This window comes from Neodiprion virginianus, chromosome 2 (genome assembly GCF_021901495.1).
Source record: "Neodiprion virginianus isolate iyNeoVirg1 chromosome 2, iyNeoVirg1.1, whole genome shotgun sequence".
Taxonomy (NCBI): Eukaryota; Metazoa; Arthropoda; class Insecta; order Hymenoptera; family Diprionidae; genus Neodiprion; species Neodiprion virginianus.
Window position 1 is genome coordinate 30,696,021 of NC_060878.1, and position 16,464 is coordinate 30,712,484.

Sequence of the window (16,464 nt, forward strand, 5' to 3'; positions counted from 1 at the left end):
TCAATAACCGACGCCGTAATATACGAACGTTTTTTTGAGACACCGGTTATAGACTGTTAATTTTCTCACGATGAGTGAAACAGACCATCTTGCACGAGAAATCAGACAATAATTGTTTCGATCTACTGCTTCATATTTTTACTGTTAAATTATAAATACTGTGCGGAGTGTTGAGTACCTACTGCAGAAACTGACTTCATTTCGTTTACAATCACTTGAAAATTATAACAAAAAGTCAACGTGAATTCTGGACGTGAAATAAGCATACATGCTTGAAATTTAACAATCTTTTGTCAATTCCTACTCCGCTACGGTCGTCTGGAAAACGCGAAAAATAAAAAATTAATAAGCAGCGAAGCGTGTGAAAGCGGTGTATATTAGCCGACTTTGCTCGGCCATAGCCTAACCTACCCTGCACGGACGACCTCGTTTGCCGAGAGGGTAATCGGCTTAAAAGCGATCCAAGAGTAAGCAAAAATGTACAGTCGTACGTGCCTGTAAATGCGTACGAAGTCCTGGGTAATTACCTCGGTGTACCGAGTCTCCTTACTTAGAACCGTGCGCGACGAAGGCTGTCTTGACTCCCGGTAGGAAGGCCTGCCAGGGACTTCTTGCATCGGCAGTGGAAGAGCAGAGTCGGATTGATGTTCTAGCACGCAAACGCACCGACTCATATTCGACGTTTCGTCAGAAACAGGACTGAATTATAATCCCGATGTCCGGAGGTTGAGAAGTTTCCTGCATGGCCGACGCACGAAGTAAACGAGAAGACACTCGGGGCAAAAACAGGCCCAATTAATCTTGCAGCTAGTTATTTGATTCGCTTGCCGAAGGACTTCTCGCGTCCGTCGAGTCTGCATTGACGTGCCTGCCGTCTCGGTAATATTAGTCTCAATAAATTAACGTGTTTTACTGTAAACTCGCATCTCTCGCTATTCGCATTAACCTCCACGCTGCAGGTAAGGAGGCGATTCTTTTGCGACGAGCTAAGCTTCGTCAAAGGTACCGACAAGATACAGGGATGAGGCTCGAAGCTTTATACTCGCGGTTTTTTATCCACACTTCTTCCTCCTTCCCACTTTTCTGCGTCATCGTTTTATACCAAAGTTTCTTCTACCCTCTCCGTCTACGATATTCTCGTATTCCCTCCCACGAGGCATTCATCATCCTTTCAAATTTACGTTTTCCTACCCGGGCCGAAAACCGTCGTGCTTAGGCACGTTGTATTCCAACGTTCCAGCGTTCCCATTCGCCTACGTAACACTGGAATACCATTCGGTATTTATTTTCTCATACAAAATCAATAAGGGGTTGCGGTTTGACGAGGGCCATTGAGAGAGTGTACGTATACGTACCGTGCGTACGCGATTCCTACGTATCTCGGCGAGGCTGTGCGCAACTACAAGACGTATCACTGATCGTACGATAAACCGTGTACTGGTCACACTTCGATTATAAGCGGCGCGAATCAAAGGCATCGGAAATATAAAGCTCAGGTTAATGAATAAACATTATGGAAGACCATCTCGCATCTTGCATCTCGCATCTTGGATCTCGGATCCATCGTATCTCGTGAATCGGCGATCGATCGATCTTGCCCACGCTGTGTGTGCCTTCCTATCATAGGTATACCAACGTCGAGCTCGGTGAGGAGCGAGTTTTATCAACGATCGCTGGATGCAGGTTAAGACTCGAGAGATATATTAGTCTTTCTTAAATTTTCGTAAAACAACATTTGGAATTTGTGCCGGTGAATACCTTCTATATCAATAAAAATTTCAATAATCATTCTGTGAAATATGTCGAGTGTCGCTGGTTCTACGTTTTATGGAATGCGAGAAAGTTTACTTTCGCTGTCGACTGAAACCTGCTGGTTTTGTGAAAGAAAACGATGGAGCTAAAAGATGTCGATACACTTCATAGAAATGTATTTACCCGAACATAAAGGGTGTTTATCGGTCCCGTTGCATTTCCGGTAGACCGAGCTTACGAAGTGCTTTTGAATCCAGGGAAGCGTAGTTAACATGGCGATTATGACTAGATCAGGACGGAATAAGTGCTTGAAAATAGTCGAAGAGGCTTACTGCCTGTCGCTTACAGAAACGAATGAGGATCCTGGAAAAGACTTGAATGGGTAAAAGCCGGGGATTCAGTCAGCCAGGGGTGTTTTGATTGAGGTTGCATTTGAGGAGATTAGAGAAAAGAGCTGAGGCCAGAAGTTCACTAGCAGTTTTATAAAGGAACTCTTTTTATTATTGTACGTTTCAGTATACAGTCGTGCCTTTCGCGTAGTATTTATTATGGCTAATAATACTGCAGAGTAGAAGAGGTGTTACAATTTATTTGATTTGACGTTGTATATAATGATATATAATATATGTACGAACATATACATATACGTGTATGTTTAAATATTAAATAAACTTATAATAAATAAATTAATTAAACTCTTATGGGCTAGGAATTGTTTATATTATTTAATACTATCTTACAGTTATCAATGTTATTATTATTATTGTTGTTGTTGTTGTTGTTGTTGTTTTTGTTATTTTTATTGTTATAAACGGCACAGTAATTATTGCCTAGGCTTCTCACCGGCAACTGTCAATTGCCTTTTTATTACATATACATATATGCATATTCACCTACCTATAATTATAGCCACGTTTATTTTACATTTTTTTAACTCAATACTGTAAACGCCTATCTTATGCAATTCATACAACCCTTAAAAATTACTTAACTACATCATTATTTGTGTCAGTCTGGTCATTTTCACCGGTTAGGTACGTATATATAATAATATACAAGCTTCCCAAGTGATAAATTACATTTTCAAATTGTATAATAAAATTCTTTAATATTTCTAATGACAAATCTTATCTTCGACGAAGGAGAAATGGGCGGCTCGTTTTTCCTACAACGTTATCGGCTCATTGAAATCTCCAAAGTGCTTGTAGTATCAGAGAAAAAACTAAAGAAAAATGTCGAGCGTCGATCGATCGGGTGACACCGTTTCATTTGATTCGATAACGCGTTCGATATTTCCTGAGAAAGAAGAATCCTCAAGACAAAAGTGAATGTAACAGATACCATATTACTTTGGTAAAGAATCGAAAATGATAGCATAAAGTTGTTTATCTGTGTGTTATAAAAAATTCACCCATCTCAGTACTATTTATCTTTGGTCTCAATCGCTTTTCTCTCTATAAGTGCCATCAATAAACGTGAAAATAACCCGATAATAATCCGCGCACGAAACAACGATCATACAGATGTTAATAACGTCGAAATTGTTCCGTTGATATTGATTTGCTGCATACTCTCCGGTATAAAATAAGAAACCGTGAAAAAGTCACTTGCAGACCGTGACCCATTCCTCGACCGTGCAATTTTGGCACTGAACGAAGCAGCACCAGTGGAACTTGCAGTGGCATCGTTCGGTCCGTCGTTGACGAACGACGTTGTAGCCGCGGCCGCAGCACAGCGAAGCACAGCCGTCTCCGCTGGGGCTGGTTCGGTTGCACCGCCTGCCGTTGGTGCCGGGAATGTCGGCTGCCGGGTCCCGCTCGCAGAAATTCGGTGACTTTTGGTAGTAGAAAAGCTGCTTCGCGAGGTCCTTCGGCTTCCGTTTTCGGCCGCCCCTGTGCTTGCGCTGCTTCTGCCTGTGCTCCGGTCTTCTTCGCCGCGAGCCTCGAACTCTGGTCAGTGGCGTGATGTTCCCCAAATTGCTCTGAGCGACCAGAATCGCGCTGCGAAAACGGTCCTTCAGCGTTTTACCGATTATACGGAATTCAGGGACCGCCTTCCAGCACGTCTTCAACTCGCAGGATCCCGACATTCCGTGACACTTGCATCGCACCTGCATGTTGGTTGACAGCGCCTGAAAAAGCAGCCGAAGATATTTAATATCCGTAAGTCGGAGGTGTTGGTCGTTTTTTATACGCGGATATTATATTTTTATATGCGGCTCTGACCTCGCGGCAATTCAACCCCAACGAAGAAATAACAAACAATGCCTGTACAGGGAGACTTAGGGATAGAGGGATAATCACCGGAAAAAGTTTTCGGATCTAACATGTTGTACAAACGGAAAGGCTCGCGTTGGTTAGCAGGTGCCTATGGAGTGGAGGGAGATGCGGGGATGGGGTCTTAGACAAAGAGGTGTCGCGTACAAAACAGTTAATGAGTCTATGGCTGGGTGGTCTGGCCCGGGGGCCTCGTCTTAATAACGTGAAGCGTGAGCGGGCTCGAATAAGAGATGCACGGTGCGGCGTATGGGGTCGGTGGGTAGGTATCGAGGCCGCGAGCGAGCCGTTAAAAAGTAAAAAGTTAGGAAAGAAACAAAAAAGTGAAGAATAAGAAGAAAAAGAAGAAGAGGTGGACGAGGAGGAGGATGAGGAGCGGGAGATGGGTGAAGCAAGAAAAAACAAAGGACGCGCGTATGCGTCTGAATTATTGGACGCTGAAAGCGCGTTGACGCCATCGTCGAAACCCTTGGACGGGGACTACTAGGCTGGGCCACAAGACTGGTAAGAAAGTTGAAACAAAGAGGAGTTGCCGAGGAAAGGACTGTCCTCAAGACGTCGAAATTCCATAAAATGATCAGAGGAGTCAGACAGGAAAATAAATCTCACTCACCAATCGTCCGGCTTGGTTATTGTGCAAATTGACCGTCGACTGGATGTCGCCCGCCTTTTCACGAGAGTCCAAGAAGTGCCTTGAAAACTGCATCCCGTAGTCCAGGTTGTGGGAGCATCCACCCCATTTCCACTGCGCGCCCCGAGCTTTCGCTGGAGGTCTGCCTTTGTAGCTGGATGGATCACATCCGCAGGATACCAGACGACCCATGCTGCACGCTCTGGCGACGCTGTGCGCGACACCAGCGGCCGATATCGCGTAGGCGAAGGCTGTTTCTCTATAACCTGGAACATGGACGTCGAGGTGAAAACCATCGCCGCGAAATCACGTTACGATAGGCGCGTTGTTTGCAACGAAATCCACAATAATTCCATCCTGTTGAATTCCAAAGGGTTTCACGTATCTTTCACATATTTTATTACCGACCGTAGTGGCTCAGGTGCCAGGACTCGTGGCTGCGGAGCGGAAGGACTTGAGTTCAAATCCCCGGCCTGTCAATTATGTCCTGAACGGCAACATGCAAAAGTTTAAGATGGGTCACGCCGTTCAGGCGCCAGGTTGCTGGTCGGTGCTTTGGACTTGGGTTCGACTACACCTGGACAAGGTTTTTGACATTTTCTCTTATCCCTCGTGCGACTGCGGGCGTTTCTACTACTACCGCCTATCCCTGCTATACCTACTCCTTTCTTTCTCGTATGCATTGCAAATATAATTGTGATAAGTGAAGAATTATCATTGTATTTTACCGAATTGGATCAATGGATTATTGGGGTGGGATGAACTCAATTTGTTGGTTTCGTTTCGATCTGACGGACGTGAATTTCTGGACAGCTTTCACTCCTAAGCTGGTGAGTTACGTACGAGAAGGAGAGGTTCGAGCTCTGTAGCTCGAAACAAAGTGACGGCATAGCAAATTGCAACTAAATTGCGCTACGGCTCCCCTGGACAGTCACAAGTTACGAGTCGTAGTCCTTAGAAGGAAATCCGGCCGACGTTTGCAGTCGACTCCGGAGGATGGACAGGCATCGGACAGTGCGGGTACGGCGGGAAGTATTACTTAGCTGGACGTCTTTTGATGGCGGAGCTGGATTTCCTTGCGGGGTGGGCCAGCTACCTCTTCTTATCTCGCGTGCCTACCCGCGGCGAAATAAACTCGAAGGTATTGCGGTGACATTTGGAAAGGCTCAACTGCGGGAGACTTTGTAAATAACGTTACGTCAAACGGGGTTTTTCTCCGGATTACGGTGACCGAGACGAAGACGAAGACGAAGACGGAACAGAGGCCGACGGCTCGACGCGAATTGACGGACAACCGAGGATCGAACGGCAGCAGTGGTGGCTGTCAACTTACAAACGATACGACACAGGCCTCTCTCCCTGTACGCGGTGGAATACACAATGCCTCCGAGCTGCTGTAGCACTTGAGAGTTTTGCACTATTCATGAGATCCCAGCAAAAGCGCCAAGAAGAGTTCTCCGAGCATCTCCTGGTCCCCTTCGGTGAGGAGGATTTGTTACCTCTGGACACGATGACACGTCCCGCGGTAATCGTCGTCGTTACGTTTGCGCGGAATACTCGCGGAATCTTTCGGCGTTGATTAAATTTTCGGTTCGAAAAACAATGAGGACTGATCATCGGAACCGATCCTCGTCGCTCGCTCGTCGTTCCCTACTACCGTAAGCTTTTCTCTCAGCTCGACCGCGTCACGAGCCTTGCGCACTTTATATCCACGCGTCGTCTCCGGGAATTTAATCGGTAAAAAACTGAAACGAGAATTATCATCTCCTGCCTTATGGTATAGCTGGTATCATCTTTTTCGCGGTAAACGACGGTGCGGAGATCTCCGCTCTCCACGGCTCCGTTCGTTCGTTCGTCGGGTCCGCGTATAAGGACTCCATGGGTGGGAGGGGTTTCGTACGTCTTCTGCTATATACGGGTATTGGCAGCAACTGTTTTTTAATGCAGATAGCTACCAGGGCTGGTGGACAGCAGCGGTACCCGGGGACGTAGCAATAAATCCTCTCCAGGGAGTTGTACGTCTCTCCGGGACTCTCTGCTCTTTCCAACGAGCCAACGCGAGCACCTCCGATCCCAGCGCTATCTCTACCTACTGTCCGCTCCGCGATCCTGACCAAGTATTTTCGCACGCAGGGCCGCCGTATGGATATTTGTTCTATCGCTGTATGCGTTTAAAAATACTCGCCTTTTCCGTAATTTTATTTCCTCCAACCTTCCCAAAAATTCCCGCGATTTTCAACCTACTTTTTCTTACACATTTGTCGTAGACAATCGAGCCGCCGGGTTATTTAGACTGATTATCGTTCGAGGAATCTCTTTATAACGCGTGAGGTTTCGTTAATCTTATTCTTTTGGAAAGGGTTGCAACGGTAGAAGAGTTTCGAAACAGAATTATACTCGAATCCATTCTCTCTCAATGAATTTTTCTTCGATCCGAGATACCGTTGCAATAAAATTTTGAGTTCAGCTGCAACTTCCGGAGGGTGCCAAAGGAGGTTTTTGTCGAAGTCGACTTGTGCCGCCCTGTACCGTGTCTTCGGCGACAAGACGGATCGCCCAGCAAACACTATAGGACCTTTCTTGCTCGGGCTTCCTGTCAGTGGTAAAATAATGATTAATTCTTCGTACGTTAGATCCGCTGCTTGGGGATTCGATTCGATGCCCGATAAACGCAAGCGGTAATAATGTGTCAGCCGTGCCCTCTTTTCTCGGCTCGCCGCCCCGTCGCTCGCGCGTCGATATCAAAGGTTATTGATTTGGTTACATCGTCAATTACACGCGTGGTGCAGCCGTGAAATCAACCGGTTGACCACTGCTTTGCACGATACACGTGTACGAAGGAGAGGGATGAAGATAGGGAGAGACGAAGAGAAAGAGTAGGGTGGATCGTGCCGCAAGGTATAAGACACACCGGATCGCGGATTAAAATGCATTGACGGGGCCGATTTACTCGACGGCGCGATATGCTCCATACCCTCCTCCCCCTTCGTGGGTGAGTGATCCGGTAGTTTTTATTTACTTATTTATTTATTTTTCAAACGCGCGCTCGAGCTGACGGATTGGGATATTTCTATCTTCATCTTCATCTTCATCTGCATCTGCATAGCTGCAACTCAGCGTCTGCGCGGTCTCGTACACGAACCCAGATAGTGTTGTTCTTTTTTCGCTTTTTTTGAGGACAGTTTCTTTTTATCGTTGATCAACTGTCACCGAATTTTCCGTGGTTTTAGACACGCCGTTTTTTTCCGACCGCCTCTCCATTGTTGTGCGCTAACCGAGTGACATGTTTCGGATCTTTGGTAACCAGCGCGTGTTATACCCTAGGCTGATTAGAAGAGCGAAGCGCCGGCTCTCCGATTCGGGGATGACGACGAAAGACGAATCCGCAGTTCGCACGCCTCTAGGATCTTGTATCGGGTTCGAAAAAAGGGTAGAAGAGGAACGGAAGTGGTCTGGAACCGATCAAAAAGCCGTTAAGGTCGTAATAAACACCGAATCGTTTGACGGCCGGTGAGCCGGCGCTGCTGTTGCTCACGGTGCACGTGTGTGGCCCTGACGTAAGTAAGGTGCCCGTGTATTTTCGTAATATATTAAGTTGTTTACCGACTCTTCGTGGCTGAGTTATGAAAGCACCGTGGATTTAACGACTCACGGGAGCCGCTGTAGTCGCTGCAGCCAACCGACCATCCCGCCGTTCCGTTCCCGTTTCTGCGTGATGCTACGCCCGACGATGGCTTCGACTCTCCCGGGAACAAGATGGACCCTGTCGAATTTGACACGGTGGATTTGTGGCGACGCGGACGCGGACGCGGACCACGGCATAGAGCCATGCACCGTATGCCTCCGACCGAACAGCGCGCGGCTGACGAGAGATTTATAAAGGATACTGACAATGAAAAGGAAGAGGCGTCGCTTCCTGGAAACCGACTGAGGCCATACCCGATATATAACGACTCAATAATCGGCAAATCGGTCCTTTCTACGGCAACGGATCCTCCTCACCGAAACAGCTCCTCAACTTATTGTCAGACCCAGGAACGATTAGCCACACTTTTTTCATACCGCGTTAACAAAATCCATCCACTCTCAGGCATCCTCTCTTCGGCCAAAAGCCACCGGGACAACCATTATCTCCCTCTTTATTCGTCTCGATACGTCCATACGTCTTTCATCCACCGGGTGCGAGAACTAGCTGAACCTTTAACGTTCTCTTCGTACGTTCCCCAAGCCTCACTCACGGTAGCTGTGTCGATCGGTTGACATCGACGCCTTTCAATTTCAATTGCCAAGGGTGTGCTCCGATGGTTTCTCGAATGTGCCAGGCTTAGCCATCGGACCGTCGCCCCACGACGCGTCCGTTGGTGGGTGAATTGGTTCGCGGTAGGAGCAGTGGACTTAAGGAAGTTCGAAATCACGTAGGGGATCGTGGGTACTATAAAAGTCCGGCAATACGAACAATCAACACCTTCCTTGGAACAAAAGAACTGAGGCACGGGTAGACGTATGATCTTGGTACGATAAGAACAGGGTTTCCTAACTTTTATTCCCGGCAAACTGTTTTTATTATTTCGTTCCTTGGTCTTAGGCTTTCAGGTCAGGTGCGCTCGTTGTCCGGTGTGTCATATGGTCGTCGCACTAGCCGGGCTGTTCTGGACTCCGGAGCAACATTCAGTCGGAACGAAATATGTTTCCGTCCATGCGTCACGTACGGGGCAAATTTATCTGTCACACCGTAACGTTCTCTCTTATTACGGAATTGGGTCAGGTTTTCCACCGCCGCACGAAGTAGATGAGTGTGCGTATGCCTGGCTATTTGATTTAGGCATACCTTAGGATGGCTGCTGCCGCGGTGCCCTAAATCAAGCGCCCCACTTAGCCCCTCGCAACGAGTCCACCACATCATCAAAGATCCCCGACGGGAAATGAGGAAAATCAACCCCTTACCTCGCTGGAGAAGAATGCTGCTCTGTTGGTTGCGGCTGTTCGTCGTCAGCGAGGAGCAGTTCCACCTGTGCCATGCGAACTGGTGCTGACACTCGGACACGGCCATTTGCAGTCCCTTCAGAGCGGCGACAGTCACGTCACTGTTCCTGTTGCAGAGCTCTCGCTGCTCCTTGGTCAAACCTGGGATACCACTGCAGACAATGGCGTTTCCCCCGGCCCAGTCGTCGACGGAATTGCTCATCAGACACGTCGCCCTGTGGAATCAAAGAGAGGACAGAGTTTCATGAAAACATTCGCCACAAGACACCCCCTGCTCGTACAGATCATTTCCTTCTTCTCCTTGACGTTTGCGAAAATGATAACTGTCGCGAAACCAAGCCGGAACGAAATATTCTTTAGGCAACCCTTTAGCGACACCAGGAGCTAATTTTCCCACGCGAAGACGCGCACGATCCGTTTGAGTGATTTTAGGGTTCGGGAATTCGACTGGGGGACATTCCTCCTGAGGATGGTATGCGATGATCTCCCCCCAAAATCTCTGGCTATCGGATTCCTGATCAGGAACACGAACACAGCTTCTCCGGGGTGTTCGTTCATCCCTCTCTCTCTCTCTCTCTCTCTCTCTCTCTCTCTCTCTCTCTCTCTCTCTCTCTCTCTCTCTCTCTATCTATCTCTTCCTCTTTCTCTCTCTACCGCGCTCTGCAGTGTTCGATTATTCAGAGGTTGGCTAAAATTTCATTTCGTACTGGTGCACTTAAAAATGATTCATCGACAGGATCGTAGTGCCTTCTAATCGCAGGCTAGGAGTGAAGACTAAAAAAGCGAGTAGAACGCGAAGGTTTTACTTGCGCGCTTATACCTGCATTTCTGCGCCACGAGCAATTCCCGATTTACAACCGAAGGTGGGTATTCCTCGTTAAAAGCGAAATTCCGTGTTTCTCGTCTCCAGCTCCGAGAACTCGAGTGAATAAAATATCTCCGCCATTTTGGATTCTTTACGCACGTTTCTCGAAGCTTCAGAGTGCGTCCGTCCCAGTGTGCAGTTGTTCCAAAAACATACAACTCGTATATACATTTCTGCCACCGAGGGACGTGGCTTGAGATAAAAAACTGTGAGATACAACGCGGCAGGTAGTTATCGCTGAAGTTATCGCTCGCCAAATCGGTAAGCGTCGCCTTGGGTGTCGCTAAAAACATTTCTCCTCAATAAACATTGAATTCCATCACTGCCGTATAATGTGAGTAACCTCGACGATAGGTGTGCGTCGACACATCTACACTTGGAATTAATTAAGTATAATAATATAAGAGGAGTACGAGAAGCAAAGGCGTATTTTTTATGAATACTCCTCAATTTGGCCAATACATGTTAAAAAAAATAAAAAAAAAAAAGAATAACTCTCGCATGAACTGAAAAAAAGAAGGTTGGACCTCATATAAAAGTAAAATCAGATGATAACGATACGTTCCTCGGTCGTGGAACGGTGTCCGGCAATTTGTTGAGCCAGTTCCAATCATTAATCTACATTCGTCGGACCATTAATAGCTGCGAAAGATAGCCGGACTACGATGTAGCCGTAATGGGGTCCTCAATAACTCGAACTCCTCTAACGCCTCGAAAGATTCAAAGACGTTCCTGCATCGCTGCAGCAGCGATCTTCGACGAGGCTGATCTCTGCGTACGGAAGCGCCACGAGCCTATACCATTATTACTACACGTATAAGGTAACTCCTTTGGGTAGGTGCTTTACTATTCGACGTAGGAAGATTTCGCAAGCTGAGTAGAAAAAAACTGCACGACGGGTAATTACTATTCTCGTGCTTTGTGTCAGCCGATACGTCATAACAGCGGGTTGCAACCTGACGGTGACCGGCTACCGACGGCCTACAAGAGGAGGACCGGGTCATCTGTTTTTCTTTACAATGTTTTACGAGGCGAAGGTCGAAAGGTGCGAATATTCAAAGAGACGATAAGTTGGATACCGTCCAAGAGGCTCTTAGGCTTTATCTTAAGCGCCGGCTGCTGCCTGAGCCTAATGGCTGGCTGTTTAGAGGCCCGCTATCGCGGCTGATTAATAATTTGGGAAAACAAAACGGCGCCACTCCCTCCCTTCATCTTTTATTCGCGCTTTTTGATTACAAGCAGCTGCGGATAAAAGGCACGACCGTCGTTTGCTGAGGAATAGGCAAATAAATCCTCATCTTGTCTCATCGGACCGCGTTATACCCGCCTTTGATTATTACATGCAAGAAAAATTTCTAGGAATTGAAGTTTTCTTCTACCGAGTGAATATTTCCTGAATATTCAACCAGGACTTACCGATCGTTCGATTGTTATTAATTCACTGCCATGCTCGGCTCGTAAAACGCGACAAATGACGAGAGTATAAATTAATGAGGCAATTTACTTGTAAATTTTTTAAAATTTGTTTAAGTTATCTTTAACACGCGATAGTACATTTTTACAATTAACCTCGGCGCAGCTTTCATTTCGGCTGATTAAAGTTACGAGGAAGTAGATAAATTGAATTTGTTATCAACACCGGGGCTACCAGACGTAAACCACGGCGGAAAGTCTGATTGGTTTGATATTAATTTAGAAGCGATCGTAAAGCGGCGATAACAAAAATCACGATATTCTACGAACGTTGAGGGCTTTGTCGAGGAACCACCAGTCCTTAACTTTTCACTAATATTCTCGAAATGCAAAGGTTGTACCGAAATCAAATCACGTTTCGCTTCCCTGAGAAGAGTAGGTAACGTTGATCTTGAGAAATTCTTCGGGTATTGTTCGCTGTTCCGCGTGGTACATACGTTACGTGTGAGCCGTGACGATAGCCACCAACTAACTTCGTGACACGTGAACTATACTTCATTGAGTGTTACATTGCCCCCCTACGCGTCGGTATAATTCAATGCCGTCATGTCAAGTTGTCGGTGAAGGATTATTTATTAGAACCGAGAAGCTGTTTGTCACGATCACAGAGTCGTGTCGCACGGTAGTCGTGTTCATGCTTGTATACTCGCTCTTTGCCGGAGCGAACACTGGTTTCGATATTATATTATTAATCGTGTGCAATTGACGCTGCGCCTTCGTTGCAGTCACCGAATGTGTCGGCCTGCAAAAAAGAACGCTCGGATCTAATATCCAGGTAAAACTTGACCGTTACACTTTCGTCGTTAATTCATTCTCTTTTCCTGCCTGTTAATTTTCTTTCCCGCTTTGAAAATTTTGGCAGAACTTTGCTCAACTCTAGGCTCAATTGTCACGGGACAGGTGAGCGAGTTTTGGAAATGTCTATAGTGGAAATCGGTTGAAGTGTGATTTTTGTGGAATTTAGACTTCGGGTCGTTTCAGCGCTGTGTCATCGGGGGAGTCACGGGGTTTAGAGTGACGAGGCAGTCAAAGGCAGGGAAAAACGCCTCTATTGACAAATTCTTTCCGCAAGGCGCTACCAGGTCGTCAATTTTTCACTGACCGAAATTAGTTACACCCTGTCCAACCCTCTGCCGTTTTTTTTCATCCCTTGGTGTATGCACCCTCTACGTTTTGTTGTAAGTATACTACATTCGACCAATTTTGGAAAACTTTCCATTCTTAAATTGGAAAAAAAAAAATTTCTCGAACTTTCCAACGAAAAAATAACATGTGATAACGATCTCTTCTACTCTGACATGTTTAGCTGTAAATTGTTAAATTTTTTTTTCTTGCATCTTATGACAAAATATCCATTGATAAAATGAAACAACTTCATCAGATAGTTTCGACAAGCTCGTCTGTTTCGTGCCAAGTACTATCTAGTATGTGAAGCTTGTAAGCCTTGCTTTTGTTGAAATTTTTGAATGGATGAGTGAATTCTTAGATTAAAGTTGATACAACTGGATCAGTTTGCTGGTAAAAAATGATAAATGAATAAATAAACGTGTCTTACTTACCGATAGTTTGAGATAAAAATGATCACGGTGGCTAGAATCAGCTTATAGAATCTGGATACTATACGCGATGGGGGTGGTTTGGGCACACGTCGTCGAAACGAAGGCATCCTGTCATCGCCTCAATATATCATGAAAAATTTTTCAATTCGCGCTCACTCGATCTGTTCACTTTAACGAGACCGGTGTCCCGCTCTTTTTCTCTTTCTTTCTCTCTCCCGTCTCTCCTCCGGGAATCAACCCTTCCGGGTCGCAGAGCGGCTCCTCTGATCAGCACGTGGCACGCGTCAAGGACTAGCCTCAGGGACCGGCGTAGCTTTGACAGCACTGAAGAGCTCGTCACTGATTCACTGGATGCTGGGCGATGCAATCTGGATGCATCCGAAGGGACTTGAAAGACCCCGCGGGAGAATTAGTAGCCACGGTGTTCGGTTCTGTCAAAAGTTCGTTAATTTTCACTCGCGACAGCGATTGTTCATTGCTCTATGCGACAGCGGTTTTGAAAAAATGAATCTATTTTCAATCAACGTAAAACTGCACTATTTCATTGACTCAGTGTGTGATTTTCCACTCCCCCTGTTCTTCTTCGTCTTTCTTGACTTCTGTGTTTTCGAAATATCGTTACATTCATCTAACCCGCTGGATTCGAATTTCGGTGTATCGTTTTTGACTCGTGCTAGACGATCTTTGTAGTCTTACATCCCAGTTATATTTGTTATTTTTTTAATTATTCCACTCGTTTAATCACTGGATTTGCCAAGCCATTGATAAAACACAATCCGTATCTTCATGTCGACGATATTAGGTCCAAGCTTTTGGTTGTCCGGGGTCCGATTAACCGTGCTGAATCTCGAGAGGGCGTTTTAAGAAACGATAATTACACGGTGGCCGGAAAAAAAAAGATAAATAAAAAATGTCGGGGGTAAAAGCAAGACAAAAAAAAAAAGAGATACCCAGGTTTCTCCACACAGAGCCCGCGAGAAGGATGATGTGTCAGTTCGCGTACGTTCACGGCAAAGCCTTGAGCTCAAATAAAGTAAAAAGTTACACGGCCTGGGTCCTGGCGGGACGCGGCGAAGTGCAAATAGTATTCGATAGTGTTAAGGACAAACTTCCCGTGTCGGGCATAGATAGAGAATGGATGGGTTTACTCGGCGGGACGACGTGTGGCTAGGTTAGCGAATGTATGGGCAGATTCTGTAACACGGAGCTGTCAGTCTCTGTCGGTGTGTCTATGATGGACTCGCGCAGTGCGCGGGGACCTTCCTAACCTTCTGCTCCAGGGGAGAGTGGCGGAGGCTGCGAAGAACCAACCCCCACCACGATCATCATCTTCTCCACCACCATCACCATCACGGCATCACCTGCACACCGCACCACAACCACCACTATCGCCATCCTCTCCACCACCATCACCCCGATTCGAGATATGTGCCCGAGTACCTCGACGACATGGCACGGACCTCCGTGTTCTGCATTCTCTTCTCTTCTCTCCTCTCCTCTTCTCTCCTCTTCTCTTCTCTTCTCTTCTCTTCGCTTCGCGTCTCTTCTTTTCTCTTCTCTTCTCTTCACTTCACTTCACGTTGCCCTGTGATATACAGATGATCTCGGCGTTGAAAAATCCCCGCCGCTGCCGCTGCCAATTACCATCGCGGCTGCGGAAATCTTCTGCATGCAGGATTTCTCCAAGTGATTTTCACCAACCCCTCCCACTACCTGCGAGGCTCCATCTCCTCCTTCGTCCTTCCCCCTTGTACACCTTGACACTGCGGTATTCCTCATTCCTTTCGCCACTTTTCGGACCTCGATTCATTCTCTGGTCTGATGAACCACAATTTCCTCATCACGATAAGGAGGTACCATCTTACCCGGTTTACTCCAATTACACGTTCTCCCCAAATTCAAAATCGTTTCCTGCCTGCCAGCCTATCGCGCGTCATCGTTTCTCTTCCTCCCTGTCTCTCTTTTTCTCAAGGTCTCGCACCGGCGTTACTTCCGTCGTCTTTTGTCTCTAGAATATAGCCTGGAGACGTTGTCTCACAGATTATACCTACCGAATCGGTAAATCAATTATCGTTTGAGCATCCGCGTTTGCAGTCAAGAGACAGAGACCGAAACTTTCGCCGTTGAGTTTAATTTTTCCATGCCGTCTTTCCGCCGAGGAAAGTAATTCGGCACGGCGCAGCAGTCAATGCCGAAAGCTCCGAAGTCGTCGCAACGTGGGGATGACGGAGTCTGCACCCTTCGGTGGTGGTCCTTTGGTGCCCTAGAGGGAAACGGCGAGGAGGCTGGACCGCAGAGGTCACGTGATGGGGCGGTGGGCGGGCTTCAACCTCCCCTACCTTTCTTGCCCCCCTCAGAAGTCATCCTACCCCTCCGTCACTCCGCCACCCTCGAAGAGTCAATCAGCGTAATTGAGGCTTGTCTCCCACCCGCTCGTACCGAGTAGATTTTACGCAGATTCGATCTTAGACGAGACTGAAGACCCAGGAGTTGTAGGCACGGATCTAAAGCGAGTAACAAAAATACCGCGACGAATATCACGACCGATTTCTCCTCCCGCAGAGGAAAGCACGCTGCTCGGTGTACAATTCAGCGCTGGTTTCTAGCCGTTCCCGAGTCGGGCCCGCAGGTATCTTCACGATATCATCGGCGAGTCGCTCCCGGACGGTTTCTACTTTCCGGGCCTCGGTTTTCGGCCGCTCGACCACCGCGTCCTGCAGCTACCTATCGGAAGACATTACTTATCAAACCCTGGGCGACACTGGCACGCGAGCTACGATACAATCTGGTCGTTCGATCATCCTATCACCGAGCAATGCGCGCCCAACTCTTCCTCCTCGAGGGACTCCCCAAGGCCTAGGACCCACGGCATCTCGATTCCTCGACAATATACTAATTGGTTCTTGTCCCAGCTGGAATCAAAAA

The 16,464-nt window shown here is 47.0% G+C and overlaps 1 protein-coding gene across 1 annotated transcript; it reads right to left on the reverse strand.

Annotated features, from left to right (window-relative positions):
• Positions 1-2,502: 2,502 nt before the first annotated feature.
• Positions 2,503-14,748, reverse strand: LOC124298801 (protein Wnt-10b-like). The gene is made up of 4 exons (XM_046751307.1): positions 13,540-14,748; positions 9,604-9,857; positions 4,642-4,925; positions 2,503-3,883 (listed from the first exon to the last, which is right to left on the reverse strand). The coding sequence occupies exons 1-4, from the start codon at positions 13,644-13,646 to the stop codon at positions 3,356-3,358; spliced, it is 1,173 nt and encodes a 390-aa protein (XP_046607263.1). The 5' UTR covers positions 13,647-14,748; the 3' UTR covers positions 2,503-3,355.
• Between the last annotated feature and the right edge of the window lie 1,716 nt (positions 14,749-16,464).

Bases quoted from the DNA above. Each gene is read 5' to 3' on its own strand.
- LOC124298801 (XM_046751307.1), bottom strand. From the start codon at position 13,646: ATGCCTTCGTTTCGACGACGTGTGCCCAAACCACCCCCATCGCGTATA. The intron at 9,858-13,539 runs GTAAGTAAGACA...TTGATTCCACAG, and splicing joins ATTTTTATCTCAAACTATCG to GGCGACGTGTCTGATGAGCA. The intron at 3,884-4,641 runs GTGAGTGAGATT...CTGCTTTTTCAG, and splicing joins ATAACCAAGCCGGACGATTG to GCGCTGTCAACCAACATGCA.